At 45.0% G+C, this 22,295-nt stretch overlaps 1 protein-coding gene across 2 annotated transcripts in view; it reads left to right on the forward strand.

Moving 5' to 3' along the window:
* Positions 1-13,987, forward strand: part of COL9A1 (collagen type IX alpha 1 chain) — a 215,014-nt gene extending 201,027 nt beyond the window's left edge. For both annotated transcript variants that reach the window (XM_033937800.1, XM_033937801.1), the window contains exon 38: positions 12,897-13,987. In XM_033937800.1, coding sequence (XP_033793691.1) covers positions 12,897-13,078 — 182 coding nt within the window. In that variant the 3' untranslated portion in view covers positions 13,079-13,987. The remainder of the gene's footprint in view (positions 1-12,896) is intronic.
* The last annotated feature ends 8,308 nt before the right edge of the window (positions 13,988-22,295 follow it).

Raw genomic sequence — 22,295 nt, forward strand, 5'->3', positions numbered from 1 at the left:
TACAAGTTCCATGACATCAGAAGGACTTGGGAATATCAAAGTTCCAGAATTTATCTCAAAGGCTACAGCTCTTCAACTTGCAGTAAAATAAACAACAGCAATGTTTTTGTTTCCGACATGAAACTTTAGTTCTTACTGAATATGTATTTCAGTCCAAGAGAGAGAAATACATCACTGCCATTTTAGGACAATCTCATAAGAAGCACTGCCAATCTGTAATAGAAGTGAACTTAGTATGTTCTGTAAATCTTAAAATACAGTAGCTACAAGATCTCTTTAGTGGAAATGTTTTTTTTTTTTTTTTTAACTTGTATTACAAATGAGTTTAGTGGATGCAGTTGCTTCTGTATATTCTTACACTAGCTGATGCCCCGGCGTTGCACGGGTATTTAATTATAGCAATAACACTGTAAATGGATTCAAATAAAGATACTTTATAGTGGTGAATGAAATTATTTTTTTACAGCTTAATAAAAAGTACAATATTCAAATTATAATGTGAAATATTTGAAAAAATGAATACAATACAACAAACGCAAAACGTGATTATAAACAACAATTTTAGTTTCACCTCCTGGAGCAAGAACATATAAATTGCTGGGTGAACCCAGCCTTGAGCAAGCAACATAGAGTTGTGGGCCGCGAGACCCCCAGAACATATCACCCCAGGTAGTGAGGGATCTGCATACCAAGTTTCGTTCAAATCGGTCAAGCCGTTTTTGAATTACTGTGAGAATGGCAGCTTTTTACATTTTTTCCATTGACATGAATGGGTGAAATCTGATTTTCTGTTTGTAGCTCCGCCCATGTGTACAGGTGGGCCGCGAGACCCCCAGAACATATCACCCCAGGTAGTGAGGGATCTGCATACCAAGTTTCGTTCAAATCGGTCAAGCCGTTTTTGAATAACTGAGAATGGCAGCTTTTTACATTTTTTCCATTGACATGAATGGGTGACATCTGAATTTCTGTTTGTAGCTCCGCCCACGTGTGCAGGTGGGCCGCGAGACCCCCAGAACATATCAGCCCAGGTAGTGAGGGATCTGCATACCAAGTTTCGTTCAAATCGGTCAAGCCGTTTTTGAATTACTGTGAGAATGGCAGCTTTTTACATTTTTTCCATTGACATGAATGGGTGAAATCTGATTTTCTGTTTGTAGCTCCGCCCAAGTGTGCAGGTGGGCCGCGAGACCCCCAGAACATATCACCCCAGGTAGTGAGGGATCTGCATACCAAGTTTCGTTCAAATCGGTCAAGCCGTTTTTGAATTACAGTGAGAATGGCAGCTTTTTACATTTTTTCCATTGACATGAATGGGTGAAATCTGAATTTCTGTTTGTAGCTCCGCCCACGTGTGCAGGTGGGCCGCGAGACCCCCAGAACATATCATCCCAGGTAGTGAGGGATCTGCATACCAAGTTTCGTTCAAATCAGTCAAGCCGTTTTTGCGTGATCGCGGCACATACATACATACATACATACCTCCGATTTTATATATATATATATAGATTATCATTTTTTTGTTTTTTTAACGATTGCGTTCACACTTTTGCAGATAAAAACATTTCATACTTCATTCTGCAAACTAAAAACTGATATTTTTCTTAAATAGGAAAGTGGATATATACAGTAAGTACCGATAATTTGGTTGTATTGAAAATGAGATCTATGCAACCAGGGTACACCATTATTAATGACTAATCTTTTAAATGAATACAAATGTTGACTATTCTTTGAGTGTTCAGTAGAATACTCTTGTTTCCTATGATGCACTTGGGGAGTAGAAACACCCCCACACACTCTCCCCTTCACACCCCCACAAAATTCAAAATAAAAATGTACATAATTGCCTCTGGAACATCAGCACCTGGCATAGGAAAGCCTAGTAGAGCTGCACAGAGGTGGCTTAAGTAATCTGGGGGGGTGGGCTACTGAACCATAGAAAGGAGGACCCAGGTCCATAAGCCACTCTAAACAATCCATTCATGGTGGAAAATGTGAGCCTACCATATAAGGGGCACCTGCAGCCATAAAGGCTATTGGGGTTGTATGTAGACAAGTGGGTATAGTGGGTTTTGAAGCTTATCACATACTATCATACCCACTCCTCTTTCATGCATAAAAGTTCTTCATCTCCCAAACTGTACTATTCCCTTGGGTTTTTGTAGCCTAAATGCAAGACCTTGTATTTCTTAGCATTAAATCTTAGCTGCCAAATTTCAGACCATTCCTCAAGCTTCATTATGTACTTCCTCATGTTATCCATACCATCTGGGATGGATACTCTGTTACAGATTTTGATATCATCTCAAAGAAGCAAATCTTACCAGACAGCCCTTCAGCAATATCGCTTACAAATAAAAAGAATAGGCCCAAGAATCGAACCTGTGGGTACACCACTGGTTAACATCCCTTTCCTGAGAATGACCTCCTTTGACTACTACTCTGTCGCCTTCCACTCAACCAAGTACTGACCCAGTCTGTCACTTTGGGGCCCATTCCGAGGGCACATAGTTTATTTATTAGACGCCTGTGTGGAACAGTCAAAGTCTTTACTAAAATCTAAATATACCATATCTAGCACTAGCCCTTTATCCAAATCTCTGGTCACCAAGTCAAAGAAATTGATCAGATTTGTCTGACAAAACCTACTTCTAGTGAATCTATATTGCCACAGGTCCTCCAATCCACTGAATTCTAGAAACTGAACTATTCTCTGTTTTAAAAGCATAATCATGAATTTCTTACCACAGAAGTGAGATTTGCCTGTAGTTCCCAACCTCTTCCTTACTTCCACTTTTGTGGAGAGGGACCACATCCGCTGTTCTCCAATGCTCCAGTAAGAATATAAGAACATAAGAATTGCCGCTGCTGGGTCAGTCAGGTGGTCCATCGTGCCTAGCAGTCCGCTCACGTGGCAGCCCTTAGGTCAAAGACCAGTGCCCTGATTGAGTCTAGCCTTACCTGCGTACGTTCCGGTTCAGCAGGAACTTGTCTATGTCTTGAATCCCTGGAGGGTGCTTTCCCCTATAACAGCCTCCGAAAGAACATTCCAGATTTCTACCACTCTCTGGGTGAAGAAGAACTTCCTTACGTTTGTACGGAATCTATCCCCTTTTAACTTTAGAGAGTGCCCCCTCATTCTCTCTACCTTGGAGAGGGTGAACAACCTGTTCTTATCTACATTACATTGCATTACATTAGTGATTTTTATTCCGCCATTACCTTGCAGTTCAAGGCAGATTACAGAAGAGGATTTTTGGACATGTCCAGAGGTGTTACAGAGTAGAGCAGGTTGCTTCAGAGGATTGTAATGATTAATAAAGTGTTAGTTAGTCTTCATGGATTTCTTGAATAGCAGGGTTTTTATTTCTTTTCTGAAAGTTTTGTAGTCTGGGGTAGTGCTGCCCGATTCAGGAAAAAAAAATTGATTCGATTCAGCCTACTGAATCGATTTTTCGATTCGATTCGATTTTCCTGCCCAATTGGGTGTTTTTTTTCAAACATCCTGGTGGGTTTATTTTATAGCCTCTTTGCCTTCTCCTAATCACACTGGCGCTGTGGTGTAAACAAAATAAACAAACAAAACTTTTCCTCTCTGTTAAATCCTAGCTCACATTTGCAGTCTAACACCAACTCTGGCAGGATACACGTTTCAAATCTGACATATTGTAATCACAAAACAGAAAATAAAATTATTTTTTCTACCTTTTGTTGTCTGGTCATTGTTCAAATCTTGTTGGTCCCAGGCTCTGGTTGTCTTCTGATAGCTTGCTTGCCAGGGTCTCCTTCTTTCTTCTCTCTCTGTGCTAACCATCCATCTGCCATCTCTGTCTTCCCCTTCCATTTCCCTTCCCTCCCCTGGAGGTCTGGCATCTTTCCTTTTTTTCATCTCCATCTACAGATCCACCTTTTCTCAACTACCCTTTCAACCAGCATCTCTCCTTTTCTGTAACTTTCATCCCTAAATCCCATTGTCCACCATCTCTCTCCCTCTCCTCTGTTTTTAGACCCCTTATTTCTTCCCCCAAAGTCTGGCATATGCATGTCTCTTTGAACTCCCCCTTCCCTCCCTCCCTCTGTGTACTTCTACACCAGGGCCCCCTTCCCTGAACATCTGCACCACTCTGAAGGCCTGCGTATTCAATTTACCTAATTTCAGCAGCCTGCCCTGCAGAAGATTGCTGGCTCTAGCGATCTTTGCAAGCTACCATCCGTCGTCCAAGTTGTCTTCTCTCTGCCGCGGTTCCGCCCCTCCTCTGATGTCAGAGAAGGGGCGGGACCATGGCAGAGAAGACAACTTGGATGACGTATGGCAGCTTACGAAGATCACTAGAGCCAGCGATTTTCTGCAGGGCAGGCTGCTAAAATTAGGTAAATTGATGCGGGGAAGCCGGACACCAGCGGGGAAGCCACTTCCCGACTGACCCTCCCCACTTGCCCTCTAAAGCAGGAGCGGTAGGCCAGCAAGAGGCAGTGCTGCCGCTCCTGCTTTAGGGGGAAGGGTCAGTTAACGAATCGGGAGGCCAATTTTTTTGTCGTGTAAATCAATTTGAATCGTGAATCGGGCAGCCCGATTCTCAGCTTCTCTAGCCCCCTACCCGATTCTTAACTTCCCCAGCCCCCCTGCCCGATTCTCAGCTTCCCCAGCACCCCTGTCCAATTCTTAGTTTCCCCACCCTGATTCTTAGCTTCCCCAGCCCGATTCTCAGCTTCCCCAGCCCCCCTGCCTGATTCTCAGCTTCCCCAGCCCCCTGCCCAATTCTTAGCTTCCCCAGCCCCCCTGCCCAATTCTCAGCTTCCCCAGCACCCCTGTCCAATTCTTAGTTTCCCCACCCTGATTCTTAGCTTCCCCAGCCCGATTCTCAGCTTCCCCAGCCCCCCTGCCTGATTCTCAGCTTCCCCAGCCCCCTGCCCAATTCTTAGCTTCCCTAGCCCCCCTGCCCAATTCTCAGTTTCCCCAGCCCCCCTGCCCGATTCTTAGCTTCCCCAGCCCCCCTGCCCGATTCTCAGCTTCCCCAGCCTGGTTCTAAATTTCCCCAGCCCCCCTGCTCGATTCTCAGCTTCCCCAGCATGATTCTAATTTTCCCCAGCCCCCTGCCCTATTCTGAGCTTCCCCAGCTTCCCTACTTGATTCTCAGCTTCCCCAGCCTCTCTACCTGATTCTAAGCTTCCCCAACCCCCTGCCCGATTCTCAAACTTATAGTGGGAATCGCGTGGAGGAGAGGAGAAATGTTTTCGTGGCGCGAAGGAGAGAGCCAGCACGACGTCCGCTCGGCACTTCCAAGTCCTTCTGATGTAACTTCCGGTTTCACAAACCCGGAAGTTACTTTAGATGGGGAGAACTCCGGCGGGTGGCAGCGGCAGAGGGAAATCATGAACCCCGTGAATGGGTCTTCATTCGGTGAGTTCGATTTTTTGCCAAACCAAATTGATTCAAATCGATTCATCTGAAGTGAATCGATTCAAATCATGAATCGGGCAGCACTAGTCTGGGGTCACGATTAGTAGATTGGAGAGCTGGTGGTCTAGTTTTGCTGCCTGTGTGGCTAGAAGGCCATCGTATAATTTTTTCTGTTTGATGTCTCTGATTGGAGGGTATGTGAATGGTGTCTGGGTTCTCCTATGTCTGGTTGTGGTAGTTTGGATTAGGCAGTTGTTCAAGTAGGCTGGGCTGTCACCATTTATGGATTTAAATAATAAACAGTAGAATTTAAATAGTATTCTTGCTTGAATTGGGAGCAGTGTGAGTCAAGGCATGCCTCAGTGATGTGGTCGTGTTTTCTTAGTGAAGAGATTAGTCTCAGGGCTGTGTTATGTACTGTTTGTACTTGTTTTATCATTGTTGCTGGGCAGGGGAGATATACTATGTTGCAGTATTCAAGGAGACCTAGGATAGGGACTGGACCATGAGCTGGAATTGTTTTCTGTCAAAGAATTTTCAAACTTGCCTTAGGTTTCTCATGACCGCGAATGATTTCTGTATTGTTTTGTTGATTTGTGGTTGCATGGTGCAGCATATCATCATTCCCAGAAGTGGCTTGAATGGGGTATGTGATTTAGTTTATTACTAGGTTTGTTATGGTTGGGGTTTTATTTTTTTCGAGAAGTATGAATTTTGTTTTGTCTATTCCCTTCATTACCTTGAATGTTCGATCATGTCCCCTCTCAGTCTCCTCTTTTCAAGGAAGAAGAAGCCCAGTTTCTCTAATCTCTCACTGTATGGCAACTTCTCCAGCCCCTTAACCATTTTAGTCGCTCTTCTCTGGACACTTTGAAGTAGTACAGTGTCCTTCTTCATGTACGGCAGCCAGTGCAGGACTCAATATTCCAGGTGGGGACGCACCATGATAACCTTCTCCGATCTATTTGGGATCCCCTTCTTAATTATTCGTAGCATTCTGTTCACCCTTTTTGCCGTCGCCGCACATTGCGTGGACGGCTTCATTTACTTGTCTACCAGTACTCCCAAGTCTCTTTCCTGGGGGGGTCTCTCCTAGTACTGCACCGGACGTGTATAAGATTTTTGTTACCTTGCACTTATCCACGTTAAATCTCCTCGAGCGTGTTTATGTCACGTTGCAGGTCTTCGTAATCCTTCTGTATCTTCACTACTCTGAATAACTTTGTATCGCCCGCAAATGTAATCACCTCACTCATCGTACCAATTTCCAGGTCGTTTATAAATATATTGAAGAGCAAGGGCCCGAGCACTGAACCCTACGGCACTCCACTCATGACACTTTTCCAGTCTGAGTATTATCCATTTACTCCCACTCTGTTTCCTATCCGCTAACCATTTTTAATCCAAGTGAGTATTTCACCCTCGATTCCATGGCTTGCAGTTTTTCAAAGCAGTCATTCATTTGGGACCTTGTCGAATGTCTTTTGAAAATCCAGATATACAATGTCGACTGGGTCACCCTTGTCTGTCTCATCAATGATGAGGCAGAGGGAATCACCAACAGGAGAAAGCCGCGAAGCAACCTCTTTAGAGTGCTATGGCTGCCGATGCTGCTGGAAGGAGGTTTGTCGGTCGGTCGTTTATCTCGCGGTAGGCAGGTCGGTGGGGTTCGCATGGGAGGGGGAGATAGGAGCGTCAGCAGGGTTCAGTGGAGAGAAGCGGCCTGCCCCGGATGCTTCAAGGAAGGCCTGGCGTCATTAACTTCTTCAGGCAGCAACAGCATTTACAATTCGCTGCTGTTGCCGGCTTCAGGCCTTCCTCTCTGCCGGGTCCTGCCTACTTTCTGTTTCCATGAAGGCAGGACCCGACAGAGAAGAAGGCCAAAGCCGGCAACAGCAGCAAATTATGAATGCTGCTGCTACCCAAAGAAGTTCATGACGCCAGTCCTTGGGAGACAGAAGGAGGAAAGGTAGCAGAGGGGGAGAGAATTGCTGCACCCAACTGGAGAGAGAAAGAGAGGGAGAAGGAAGATGAGGGAGGGAGTGAAAGGAGATGCCAGGGCTTAGAGGGAAGGGAGGAAGAGATGCAAGGGCATGGAGTGAAGGAGGAAAGTATGCCAGAACAAGTTAAAAGGAAGGGGGAAAGGAAGGAGGAGATGTCAGAGGGGGAGGGAGAGATTGAAGAAAAAGAAAAGAGAAAGATGCCAGGGCATCAGGGAAGAGAAGTTGCCTGACCGTGGGGTGGAAAGGAAAGAAAGGAGAAGAGAGAGAGATGCCAGAGCATAGGGGAGGGTTGGTGACAGAGAGAGAAAAATGGAAAAGTAGCAGAGCTGAAATGAATCATGTACAAAGGAGAGAAGGGGCACAGGATAGACAATTTATGGAAGGAGTATAGAAAGAGGGTAGATGCCATATGGAATGGGGAGAGAACGGCAGTGGATGGAAGGGGCTGATGCTGCATGGAAGACATAGAGAGGACAGATGCTGGCTAGAAAGAAGAGAATGAAGACAAGATGATTAAATCAGAAACGACAAAAGGTAGAAAAAAAAATTTTTTTGTTGCTTTAAAATAAAATAGTATTGTAGTTGTATTGATAAAACTTTTATATCAGAAAATGAGGTAATCTTTTTATTGGACTAATTTTAATTCATTTTCTACTAACTTTTAGAGACTAAAACCCCCTTTCTCAGGTCAGTACAGTATAGTGGTACCTCGGTTTACGAGTGCACCGGTTTGCGAGTGTTTTGCAAGACGAGCAAAACATTCGCAAAATCGGCGACTCAGAAACCGAGCTTGCCTCGATTTGTGAGCGGAGCCCCCCGCGATCCGGCACCCCCCCCCCCCCCGCTGTGATCTGAATTCTCCCAGACCCACCCAAACACGCTGCTTACCCCCATCTGGCCACCGGCACCGGCATGTCCTGTGTGTTGGTGCCGGTGCCCGAAGATCTTCGTCCTCTTCTTTGCTGGGCCTTGAGCATCTGCGCATGCTCAAGGCCTGCGAGTTCACGCTCTTTCCGAGCGGCCAGATGGTGGTAAGCAGCATGTTCGGGTGGGTCTGGGGGATTTCAGATCGCGGCGGGACGGGGGTACGATGCGAGTGTGTGTGGGGGGTGTGCCGGATCGCTGGGGGAAGGATGCCGGATCGCAGGGGGGAAGGTGCCGGATTGCGGGGGGGGGGGCCTTCGGGGAGAGTAATGCCGGTTCTCGGGGGGGGGGGTAGAGCAGCGCCACTGGCCTCGGGGGGTGGGGTGGGTGGGAACGTATCAAGTATGGGGAAACTCGCTTTGATATATGAGTATTTTGGTTTAAGAGCATGCTTCTGGAACGAATTATGCTCGTAAACCAAGGTACTACTGTATAATGTAAAAGCAGTATACTATATTGACCTGAAGGAGGCTATGGCCTCTGAAAGTTAATTTAAAAATGAATTAGTCCAATAACATGGTATTCTAATTTTTATTTTATTTCTATTTGGTAATTTGTCAAGTGGTGATTGTTTGTCAGGTTCTTTAAATTTACATCTGCTGTATTTATATTTTGCTGAGTATTAGGGGGCTATGTGTCACTGTTTCTGTGGTGTTTCATTGTATGCAGTTTGGCTTCTTGGCGGTTCAGTTTAACCTTTATCAACATATTTCTATTTTTAGTTTGTGATTACTTATTCCAAACTGGGTGAGGGTGTATCTGTGTTCTGTGTTTATGAAAGACATAGTTTTCTGCTAGCCTTCTTTGGGGAAATGCATCGGGCATGGTTCTTGGGAGCACCTTGAATAAACCTGATTTGAATCTCCTTATTTTCTGCCGATCTTCTTTTGTTTCATGTTGGATTTTTTGGTGGACTGCTTGCCTTATTGTTTCATTACAGGTTAACTTACATGGAGTGGAACATTATAGATGAGTTACAGATTTGGTTGTTTATACATACATATGGGTTGCAGTTGGTTGACGTAGAGTGAGGCATTGTAAACTTGGTTATTAATATAGACTTATATTTGGGATAGTATTAAGAACATAACATAAGAACATAAGAAATGGCTTCGCCGGATCAGACTCTAGGTCCATCCAGTCCAGCGACCCGCACCCGTGGAGGCCAAGCCAGGTGTTCCCTGCTGAGAAACCTTGTTTACTCGTATCCCCCAATGTGATTTGCATGAAGGTGTGCATCCAACTTGCTCTTGAATCCCAGAATGCTGGTCTCTATCACGACCTCCTCAGGGAGAGCGTTCCAAGCGTCCCCACTCATTGTGCGAAACAGAACTTCCTAATATTTGTCCTGGGCCTGGTGCCCCTCAGTTTCAGTCCATGACCTCTTGTCCGAGTCACATTTGACAATGTGAATAACGATGTTTCTTGCTCTATTTTGTCAAATCCTTTTAGTATTTTAAAAGTCTCTATCATGTCTCCTCGCAGTCTTTTCTTCTCGAGGGTGAACAATCCCAGTTTTCTGAGGCGTTCTTTGTAGCTCAAATTCTCGATACCTTTAACTTCGTGGCTTAGTGCTTTCTAATATATTTGAATACTTTTATATATGTACTAGCTAATGCCCCGGCGTTGCACGGGTATTTAATTATAGCATTAACACTGTAAATGGATTCAAATAAAGATACTTTATAGTGGTGAATGAAATTATTTTTTTACAGCTTAATAAAAAGTACAATATTCAAATTATAATGTGAAATATTTGAAAAAATGAATACAATACAACAAACGCAAAACGTGATTATAAACAACAATTTTAGTTTCACCTCCTGGAGCAAGAACATATAAATTCTTGGGTGAATCCACCCTTGAGCAAGCAACATAGAGTTGTGGGCCGCGAGACCCCCAGAACATATCACCCCAGGTAGTGAGGGATCTGCATACCAAGTTTCGTTCAAATCGGTCAAGCCGTTTTTGAATTACTGTGAGAATGGCAGCTTTTTACATTTTTTCCATTGACATGAATGGGTGAAATCTGATTTTCTGTTTGTAGCTCCGCCCACGTGTGCAGGTGGGTCGCGAGACCCCCCAGAACATATCACCCCAGGTAGTGAGGGATCTGCATACCAAGTTTCGTTCAAATCGGTCAAGCCGTTTTTGAATTACTGTGAGAATGGCAGCTTTTACATTTTTTCCATTGACATGAATGGGTGAAATCTGATTTTCTGTTTGTAGCTCCGCCCATGTGTGCAGGTGGGCCGCGAGACCCCCAGAACATATCACCCCAGGTAGTGAGGGATCTGCATACCACGTTTCGTTCAAATCGGTCAAGCCGTTTTTGAATTACTGTGAGAATGGCAGCTTTTTACATTTTTTCCATTGACATGAATGGGTGAAATCTGATTTTCTGTTTGTAGCTCCGCCCACGTGTGCAGGTGGGCCGCGAGACCCCCAGAACATATCACCCCAGGTAGTGAGGGATCTGCATACCAAGTTTAGTTCAAATCGGTCAAGCCGTTTTTGAATTATAGTGAGAATGGCAGCTTTTTACATTTTTTCCATTGACATGAATGGGTGACATCTGAATTTCTGTTTGTAGCTCCGCCCATGTGTGCAGGTGGGCCGCGAGACCCCCAGAACATATCACCCCAGGTAGTGAGGGATCTGCATACCAGTTTCGTTCTAATCGGTCAAGCCGTTTTTGAATTACTGTGAGAATGGCAGCTTTTTACATTTTTTCCATTGACATGAATGGGTGAAATCTGAATTTATGTTTGTAGCTCCGCCCACGTGTCAGGTGGGCCGCGAGACCCCAGAACATATTACCCCAGGTAGTGAGGGATCTGCATACCAAGTTTCGTTCAAATCGGTCAAGCCGTTTTTGAAGTAATGTGAGAATGGCAGCTTTTTACATTGTTTCCATTAACATGAATGGGTGAAATCTGATTTTCTGTTTGTAGCTCCGCCCACGTGTGAAGGTGGGCCGCGAGACCCCCAGAACATATCACCCCAGGTAGTGAGGGATCTGCATACCAAGTTTCGTCCAAATTGGTCACAGTGAGGATGGCAGCTTTTTACATTTTTTCCATTGACATGAATGGGTTAAATCTGATTTTCTGTTTGTAGCTCCGCCCACGTGTGCAGGTGGGCCGCGAGACCCCCAGAACATATCACCCCAGGTAGTGAGGGATCTGCATACCAAGTTTCGTTCAAATCGGTCAAGCCTTTTTTGAATTACAGTGAGAATGGCAGCTTTTTACATTTTTTCCATTGACATGAATGGGTGAAATCTGATTTTCTGTTTGTAGCTCCGCCCACGTGTGCAGGTGGGCCGCGAGACCCCCAGAACATATCACCCCAGGTAGTGAGGGATCTGCATACCAAGTTTCGTCCAAATTGGTCACAGTGAGGATGGCAGCTTTTTACATTTTTTCCATTGACATGAATGGGTTAAATCTGATTTTCTGTTTGTAGCTCCGCCCACGTGTGCAGGTGGGCCGCGAGACCCCCAGAACATATCACCCCAGGTAGTGAGGGATCTGCATACCAAGTTTCGTTCAAATCGGTCAAGCCGTTTTTGCGTGATCGCGGCACATACACACACACATACATACATACATACATACATACACACATACATACCTCCGATTTTATATATATAGATTGAAAGGGTTCAGAGTTAAAGTCCTGGGTAAGTAGGTGGGAAGGGAAGGAAGGGGGATTTGTTCAGAGATGTTTGGGGGTTGCATAGAAGAAAAATTGTACACTGGTATGCTAATCTTTGTTTTTAATTAAAAAAGAAAGAAATACAAGTGGAAATAAAGAAGTGAAAAGAAACAGATAAATGGGGCGGAGTGTGGGCGGGGCAGGGCCAGGGGGCCCCAGTATACTTGCGTGCCTAGGGTCCCTCAAAAAATGAATCCTGCCCTGGATGTGATCACGGGTCCCTCTGCTCTTACAGAATCCAGTCAGGAAGTTCACGATCAAAGATGTTGCCCAAGTGCCTCTAATGATCTTTGGAAGCACCTTGTTGGCGTGGGGATCAGGACGATTGCTCTATAGTTGGTATAGTCCCTGGCGTCGCCTTTCCATTCCTACAGTTTGATGTGAATCATGTTGCTTATCATAATTTGCATTAAACCCGCTTCAGTGGTAATAAACAGCTTTGCATATGTTCTCACGTGACAAATTAATATTTTTGTTTCGGAAGTCTGTTTACATAGACCAGTGGTTCCCAAACCTGTCCTGGGGGACCCCCAGCCAGTCAGGTTTTCAAGATATCCCTAATGAATATGCATGAGAGAGATTTGCATATAATGGAAGTGGACAGGTATGCAAATTCTCTCATGCATATTCATTAGGGATATCTTGAAAACCTGACTGGCTGGGGGTCCCCCAGGACAGGTTTGGGAACCACTGACATAGACTATTGCTAAAACATGTTGCTGCATTAAATTTAACACACTTAACACATTGTCCCCTTTGTTAGTTAATGAATGTGTTATTGATTTGTGCTCTTTTTCCCTTGTACATGAAATGTTTCTCCCTATAACATATGTTCTTTCTTACAGGTGAACCTGGCAAGCCCAGCTATGGCAGGGACGGGCGCGATGGAGAGCGGGGCCCCCCCGGAGTGGCCGGGCAGCCTGGAATTCCTGGTCCTCCAGGCATTGCTGGCGCGCCAGGATACTGTGAGCCTTCTGCCTGCACTCTGCAAGCCATAGCTTCCCCACAGTCCGTGAAAGGACCTTGAGCAGCCGGGTCAGATTGCTGTCCACGTGTACCATGGATGCTGAAAGGGTAAAAGCAGAGAAGAGACTACAAAAAACAAACTTTTTGTTCACAGGCAGACTTTATGTGCTCTTGGTAGAAGGTTGCAAAACCCGAGCATGGTAACTAAAATTTGGAAAGATAACTTACCCAATGTACAAGAAAACTTCTTCCTCCCCATGAAAGAACAGCGTTAGAAGCATTTTTATTAATAAAGGCATTCTCTGTCCATGTTCCCTTGCTTGATAAACAATATTCTGGAGGACACCCTCCAAAGTGAAAGAAATAGGGGAGAAATTTTTGTTTACCTTCTTTATAGCTCCAGTATTATCCTGTTTGATACATCTGTAAGTTGATCTGAATAAGAACTCCTACCCTTTCTTTCCCCAAATATATTCCCTAAGTTTAAATACTGATCCTTCTCTATATACTGTATTGTATAGTAGGCATATTTCATCAGATGTCTGAAATTTCATCTGTTCAGAAATAGATGCCAGGCTGTACATGTAAAATCAAGCTGCCCAAAGTACACCGTGCACCGGAAACTTTTCTAAATGTTTCATTTCAGGATCCTTATGGAGAGTGTGAAAAACTTCTCTGAACGTGTTAGGTTTCATTTTCAGCTACTATTTCTGTCTTTAACTTGTCATGTAGGAAACATATTCCATCTGGGGTCCCTTTTGCCTAAAGTTAGCATAACGGGAAAAGCAGGAAGCCACTCTGACATAGGATTATCTTGAAATCAGGATATTTTAAAAGTAAATGTATTTATTAGAAGGTCTATATTGACATCTCTGGTTTTATAAAAGGAAGAAATAAATTATGTTTCTTAAGCTTGTGCATGTTTTGTATGGATGGTTCATTAAAATATAAAGGAGTAGCTCAAACTGGACATGTGAAGAGACACTGGGACTTTATTTCATTAATGGTTTTCCTTTCCAGAGCTACACAGACACTGCACTCTTCCTGTTGCTTCTGTGATTTTATTTTATTTTTTTCATATTTTTATCTCTTGTAATTTTTGGATAATTAATATGGTGAGCTTAAAGAGTTACAACACTACTCAAAAGATAAGATGGATTAGAAAGCCAAACTAATAGCCAAAGCTGAAATGAAAATATGGCTTTTAATAACAAATAAAAGGTGTATAGTTATATATGAAAGGAAAAAGGATCTTGGAAACCTGCTCAGAAACTGATGAAATGCTAAAAGATTTAAGTCTAAGACTTATCAGTTCCAGATTTCAATCACTGATTCTGTAAAAAGCCTCTCATATTCCCTATACCCTATTTTGTGTAAATTAATGACTTATATCTAAAAATTATTTTAAAAATCATTGAAAATTATAACTATAATTTCTAAAATAATTATCTTCAGACACTACTGTGTATTCATTAAACCCGTGGGGTTGACAGGGGGGGAAGGGGGTTGCGGGTCGGTGGGGGGGGGGCGATTGGGGGCGCAGGGGGGGGGGGCGGTCATATTGGGGGGGGGTTGTGTCGAGGGCAGGAGGTATGGCCTGCCCATATTGTAGTGGAGGGTGGGGGTAGGGGGTCCGCCTGGGCAGGAGGGGTTGGGCTCCCTCCTGCCCGATCTTGTAGGGGGTGGGGGCGAGAGGCCAGGAGGGCTTGGGCTCCCTCCTGGTCTGATCATAATCAGGGGGGTCGCGGGGCAGGTTGGCTTGGGCTCCCTCCTGCCCCGAATGTAATCGGGGAGTCGGGGTGCCGCCGGGGCAAGAGAGCTTGGGCTCCCTCTTGCCCCAAATGTAAACGGGGAGTCGGGGTGCCGCCGTGGCAAGAGGGCTTGGGCTCCCTCTTGCTGTGATCGGGGGTGGGGGGGGAGGGTGGATCGCAGCAAGGGAGATGAGTCATCTCTCCTGCCGCGATCATTGCTGTAGGGGGTAGTCAGGTTGCTGGGGCCGCTGAGCTGATCGCAGCAGCTACGATCAGCTCAGCAACCCCTTTTTCGGCACTTATACTTGTTTTGACTTGGTCTAAGTCAAAACGTATAAGTGCCGACTAGGCAACCTGTCAAATGTTTTGGTTATACCTGCTGCACGCCTAGGTCTAGGTCGGCCCACCTCCCGCCCTTTCCCCTCCTCTAAAAACGCCTCTTTTTGCTCTATGTGTTTAGAGGCAGGGGAAAGGCCTAAGCTGGTTTTGGATACGTCTAAAACCAGCTTTGATTATGGGTATTTGGACAATCAGGCATTTTGATCATCCAAGTAGCCATTTAAGCCCCTTTTTAGATGTTTTTTTCTTTTGATTATGAGCCCCATGGAGGGGCAAAATAAAAAAAAACGTCTAAGTCCCCTTTTGGCCTAAGTCCCTAAACGTTCAACCCAGAAGCAGGGAAAGTGTCCATAACCAAAACATACGTCCATGTTTTGATTATGGCCTTCCTCTGCCTAAATGCCCAATCTCCACTATGTCTAAAAGTACCCCCACAGCACGTCTACACTTTTTTAGCCATAATGAAACAAAAACACTCCTAAGCCAAAAACGTCCAACAGAAGGGCTTTTAGGCGAAGGAGGAGCCAGTCCTTCGCTTAAAAGCTGGATTCTGTAACCGGTGTCTGTCAAAAACAACACCGGTTACAGAATCCTCCACCCCCCCCCCCCCAACAACGATCCAGGCACGAGGGTGCCCAAGCCCTCCTGCCATGTCAAACCGCGACCCCCCCTCCCGACGATATCGGGGCAAGAGGGAGTCCAAGCCCTCTTGCCCCATTGAAGCCGCGACCCCCCCGATAACATCGGGGCAAGAGGGAGCCCAAGCCCTCTTGCCCCAGGCACCCGCGGCACCCCCGACTCATTCGGGCCAGGAGGGAGCCCAAGCCCTCCTGGCCCAGGCGACCCCCCTACCCCACCCCCACTACAGTACGGGCAGGAGGGATCCCAGGCCCTCCTGCCCTCGACGCACCCCCCTCCCCCCCCAACATCTGCCCCCCCAAGAACTCCCGATCAGCCCCCCCGTCCGTCCGGCAATGCAGCTCAACGAAGAATGGGGCTGGATTGGCCCAGGGGCACCAAAGCCCCGCCTCCTGGTGGGGCCTAAGGCACCTGGGCCAATCAGAATAGGCCCAGGAGGCAGGGCTTTGGTGCCCCTGGGCCAATCCAGCCCCATTCTTCGTTGAGCTGCATGCCGGACGGATGGGTTTGGCACCCGTCTGTCCGGCCAACCTAAAATAGGTACGGGGAAGTGAGGGTGGGGTGGGGGGTCGTGGGGTCGCTGGGGGTGCCGTGGGTCGCTGGGGGTGCCGATCGGGGTTCTTGGGGGGGCGGATGTTGGGGGGAAGGGGGGTGCGTCGAGGGCAGGAGGGCCTGGGATCCCTCCTGCCCATTCTGTAGTGGGGGTGGGGGTAGGGGGGTCGCCTGGCCAGGAGGGCTTGATCTCCCTCTTGCCCCGATGTTATCAGGGGGGTCGCGGCTGCCGCAGGGCAAGAGGTCTTGGGCTCCCTCTTGCCCTGATCGTTTCGGGGGGTCACGGCTGCCGCAGGGCAAGAGGCTTGGGCTCCCTCTTGCCCCGATGTGTGTGTGGGGGGGAGTGATGCATCGCGGCTCACCTCTGCTTTTGTTTGGGACTGTTCCTCATTATTTTCCTCGTTCTAAAGGAGTTGCAACTTTCCTCAAGTGGACTGTCCTGATTGCTTTGAAATGCATATTGTTGAAATGGCTTGAGGCCGAAGCTCCGGACTATTCCCTGTGGAGATGCCGCATGATTTCTCTCCTGATGTGGGAGAGGAGGGATGTGAAAGATTTGTCTTCTCGCCAGGGCCGCTTTTTTCAGAATACTTGGGAACCTTTTTGGACTACCTTTACCCCTCTGGCTCGTAGCCAGATACTTAACTGCTGAATCATGTTTTGTACTTTCCTTTTTTCTTTATTTAATGTCTTACTTCTCGTTCAATCCTTAGATACTGTGTTTTGGAAGGAGGACCCGGGGGTGGGAATGTGGGAGGAGGGGGTTTGAGTTGGGAAGGGGGGGGTTCTTTCGGGGTCATTTTGAAATTTGTTGAGCTGGTTTTGAATTTTGTTGCTTGTACTGTTGCATTCTTGTTTGCTCAATAAAATATATTTGACTATAAGTTAATAGTATGAGGGGGGTGCTGAAAAGTTCTCAGCCCAGCCAAGAAGAGAAAGACGTGGATCTGGTTCAATCAATTGGTCTGAAACAATGTCAAAAAAACAGAGAATTTTTGTTTCTGCAAATTGTCACTTAACGAATTAAGATAAAACTCTTTTCAGCTACAGTGGCAAAAAACGCTCAGAATTTAGAAAGTTGATTGGTTGGGCTGAGAACTTCTCAGTACCCCCTCGTATTCCATAACTTACATGTGCAACTTCAAGACATTCATGATTCACTCGTGTGCAAGCCTTCTTTGCACTATAGCACTATAGCAGGGGTCTCAAAGTCCCTCCTTGAGGGCCGCAATCTAGTCGGGTTTTCAGGATTTCCCCAATGAATATGCATGAGATCTATGTGCATGCACTGCTTTCAATGCATATTCATTGGGGAAATCCTGAAAACCCGACTGGATTGCGGCCCTTGAGGAGGGACTTTGAGATCCCTGCACTATAGCATTTAGGCCCCAAAGTTTATAAAATAGAGCCTACATGGTAACATAGTAAATAACAGCAGATAAAGACCTGAACGGTCCATCCAGCCTACCCATTAATTACACACATTATAAATTCATGATTAAATTAAATTACATAGTAACATAGTAGATGACGGCAGATAAAGACCCGAATGGTCCATCCAGTCTGCCCAACCTGATTCAATTTAAATTTTTTATTTTATTTTATTTTTTAAATTTTTCTTCTTAGCTATTTTTGGTCAAGAATCCAAAGCTTTACCCGGTACTGTGCTTGGGTTCCAACTGCCAAAATCTCTGTTAAGACTTACTCCAGCCCATCTACACCCTCCCAGCCATTGAAGCCCTCCCCAGCCCATCCTCCACCAAACGGCCATACACAGACACAGACCGTGCAAGTCTGTCCAGTAACTGGCCTAGTTCAATATTTAATATTATTTTCTGATTCTAAATCTTCTGTGTTCATCCCAAGCTTCTTTGAACTCAGTCACAGTTTTACTCTCCACCACCTCTCTCGGGAGCGCATTCCAGGCATCCACTACCCTCTCCGTAAAGTAGAATTTCCTAACATTGCCCCTGAATCTACCACCCCTCAACCTCAAATTATGTTCTCTGGTTTTACCATTTTCCTTTCTCTGGAAAAGATTTTGTGCTACGTTAATACCCTTCAAGTATTTGAACGTCTGAATCATATCTCCCCTGTCTCTCCTTTCCTCTAGGGCAGGGGTGTCCAATGTCGGTCCTCGAGGGCCACAATCCAGTCGGGTTTTCAGGATTTCGCCAATGAATATGCATGAGATCTATTTGCATGCACTGCTTTCAATGCATATTCATTGGGGAAATCCTGAAAACCCGACTGGATTGCGGCCCTCGAGGACCGACATTGGACACCCCTGCTCTAGGGTATACATATTCAGGGCTTCCAGTCTCTCCTCATACGTCTTCTGGCGCAAGCCTCCTATCATTTTCGTCACCCTCCTCTGGACCGCCTCAAGTCTTCTTATGTCTTTCGCCAGATACGGTCTCCAAAACTGAACACAATACTCCAAATTGTCTGTTTTCTTTGATATTACTGGGCCATAGATCATAGGCATCCACCAGGTATTGTCCTTAGGTTCCAACTACTGGAGTTGCCATTGAATCTCTCTCACTCTAGCCTATCCAAACCATCTCATCCTTTGTGGGATTCAGACCGTAAAAGTTGACCCAGCCCTGTCCTCATGTTCCAAATTACTGGAGTTCCCATCAAAGCCCTCCTCAGCCTGTCTTAAACCAAATTTTCACATATGGGACACAGATCATGCAAGTGCAGGCCTCAGTGCAGTGTAACTTCAAATTAGTGCCAATTTGGATAAAAACAGTATAGAAATAAAAAAATATTATTGGTACTTAAGGCCAATTGGCACCTAATTTAAAAATTAAGTTAGGCGCACAACTAGCACTATTCTATAATTTGCATGCCTAAATTTGAACGCTGGTCAGAAATTTGGGCATGCGGCTTTAGTCCCTTTTTTAGTAACTATGGTCTGAAGTGCTAAATGCTCTGACGCTGCTCCAACACTCATAGGAATTCTATGAACATCAGAGCATCATTGGAGCATTTAGCGCTCCAGACTTTGGGAGAAACCTCTACTATGGTTTAGTAAAAGGGGGAGGAGGGGGGATTTAGGGCTCCTTTTACAAAAGTGCGTTAGGGCCTTAACGCACGGAATAGCGCACGCTAAAATGCCGAGTGCGCTAGCTGCTACCGCCTCTTCTTGAGCAGGCGGTAGTTTTTCAGGCACGCGCTAATCCGGTGCGTGCACTAAAAACGCTAGCGCATCTTTGTAAAAGGAGCCTTATTGAATCCAGCCCAAAACTTACACAATTCTAAAAACCAGCTAGATAAGCCATTGCATTTAGCTTTGTAATACAAGATTAAGAAAAACAAAAAGAAACAGTATAAATTATAAGCATGCCTATGCTAGATGTCCACAGAAGCCTTCCAGGGCTTTATTCCCCAAAATGCATGGAATGGTTTCCCACTGGAGGAGCTGGAGGGGAAAAAACCGTATTTTAACCCAAGAAAGATAAACAATAGGATATGATGGCAGATAAGGACCCCCCAAACCATACTACTCTGCCAATTTATTTTCTCGCATATCCCAGAGATGCCAGATGATCTCTGTCTTTCCTCTCACTTCTTCACAACTAAGAATCCTTTTGCCTTCCACTACTTTCTTGAATTTCATTGTTTATTTTGCCTCCACACAAACTCTGAAAGTATTTTCTGAGGTTAATCCTACGTTTACATGGATGATGACTTCTTGCAGTAGAGCTTTCTTTCCATTAGGAAATGTTTGTTTCCAGTGTATTTCTTATATTTTTGAGGAATTTAAATGTCCCTGTTGTTATCTATCTCTTGCTCACCCTTCTGGATTATAGACATTTGAGAAGCATTTTGGTAACTAGGCATCTCCATGGGTTAGACCAATGGTCCATCAAGCCCAGTAGCCTGTTCTCATGGTGGCCAATCCAGGTCATTAGTACCTGGCCAAAACCCAACTAAGGGCTTGGAAGGAGGTTTTTTGGTATAGATGATTATTTACAACTGAACAGAATACGGATTTGGGATAACATAGTTTATGGGAGGTCCTATGCACTGAAATCAGTCTACATTGTATGATATACCACCCTCCTAGTTTATAGTTTGGTTTTTAAAAAAATTGAATTGAAGATGTATGTATAAATTAAATAAGGAAGTAAAGTGGTTGAATCTGACTATAAAAGAAGAAATGAGATGTAAAAGTACAGTGTGACTAATTTCAAATAATATGAGATAAATTTAATAGGTTCCTATAGCCCTATTTATTTAGACAAAACCCAAAGAGGGCAAGCTGTGCCATAAGAGCCTTCTGTATAATGGAACTAGTATCCAGATTCTGTTATAGAATACTAGCATAATTCACTATTGGCACACCTAAGATTTACTTGCTCACATATCAGTCATATAGCCAGAAAGGGATTTGCAATAGAGTGACATGGGGACAAATTTTTCCCCGTCTCCGCAGGAACTCTATTTCCCCATCCCGTCCCCACAAGTTTTGTCGCTGTCCCTGTAAGCTCTGCCGTAACCGCACAAACCTCAAACACTTATGACTTTAAAGTGTTTAAGGCTTGTGCAGATGAGGACAGAGTTTGCAGGAATGGGGCAGGGACAGGAAAAGAACTCGCTGGGACAGAATGGGAAAATGAGTTCCCGTGGAGATGGGGAAAAATTTGTACCCGTGTCATTCTCACAATCAAAGCAGTTTACATATTATATTATAGTTACTTATTTTTGACCTGAGGCAGTGGAAGGTTAAGCGACTTGCCCAGAGTCATAAGGAGCTGCAGTGGGAATCAAATGCAGTTCCACAGCTTTGCAGGCCACTGCACTATAACCCTGGAGTGCTTACATGCAAAAGGTATGGGTGTTCCAGTATTTGTAAGTTACCCACATAAGTGAGTAGAAACATAGAAAGATGACGGCAGAAAAGGGCTATAGCCCATCAAGTCTGCCCACTCTACTGACCCACCCCAATAAGTCTGAATGCCATCTTTGGAGGATATATGGGAGACGCTTGTTTCATTGTTTATGTAAGGAGAATACCCGGCTATTCCAGGAAGTCACTGGCATCTCAGGTCAATTAACAACATTGGAAAAGAAATGTTTGGGTTTTAGACAGAGAATTGAGAATTTTGAATTTTAGTAGGGGAAATAGCAGAAGGAAAAAGGCAGTTTTGATTCAGGGTAACTCCTTACCTGCCCACTTGTTGGTTAGGTGGTCTATAGAGATAGTCTGTGGTACTCTGTGGTTAAGTGCAGCTGAACATCCCCACTTAGGCGATGGGAAGCGATTTAAGCAGGTAGGAGAGGCTCCTGTCCACTGAAATCACTTTGAAAATCAGCTCAAATATATTTAATCTTATAGTTCTGTGAAAGAGAAAAGACTAATGAGTGCTTAGAAGAAATGGCACATCCTCAGATCTCGTTGCCATTCGTATTAAATGTTTGCTGAAAATGAAATCAGGGCCATGACTTTCACTGGCTGTTAGGCTGCCAGCATCTCTTCATTTATGTGACTATACTGTAACCTTGTTACTTCATCAGAGAACTTCACTGAACTGTGGAGCCAATATGAAGGAGGGCAATAAACGTTGCAGAAAGTGGGATGCTATAAGCGATAAGTGTTTTGTAACCATGCCAACTATTCTTCTGTGATGACAGTGAAGACGTAGTTGTGAACATTATCAACACTGATTGATTTACACTCCACATAAAATCACACCATCCATTTTGAGAAACAACCACCGAGAGGCAATATTGATTCCAGTAATAAGACATCTGAGCATTGTTATAGAAGTGATTTTTCCCTGACATTCACTATTCTGAACTTGCATTAACAAGCTGTGAACTGGATTCTTTACAGGTTCTGTTGTATAAGATCAACATGCGACATTCCCAAGCTGCCCAGCACACTCAGCGAGATGTCTTAATAGAAACAAGATAAAGGCTAAATGGCCCATCCACAGCATCCACTATCTCCTCCTCTCCCTAACAGATCCCATGTACCTGGTCCCA

The sequence above is a fragment of the Geotrypetes seraphini genome, chromosome 3 (assembly GCF_902459505.1).
Source record: "Geotrypetes seraphini chromosome 3, aGeoSer1.1, whole genome shotgun sequence".
Taxonomy (NCBI): Eukaryota; Metazoa; Chordata; class Amphibia; order Gymnophiona; family Dermophiidae; genus Geotrypetes; species Geotrypetes seraphini.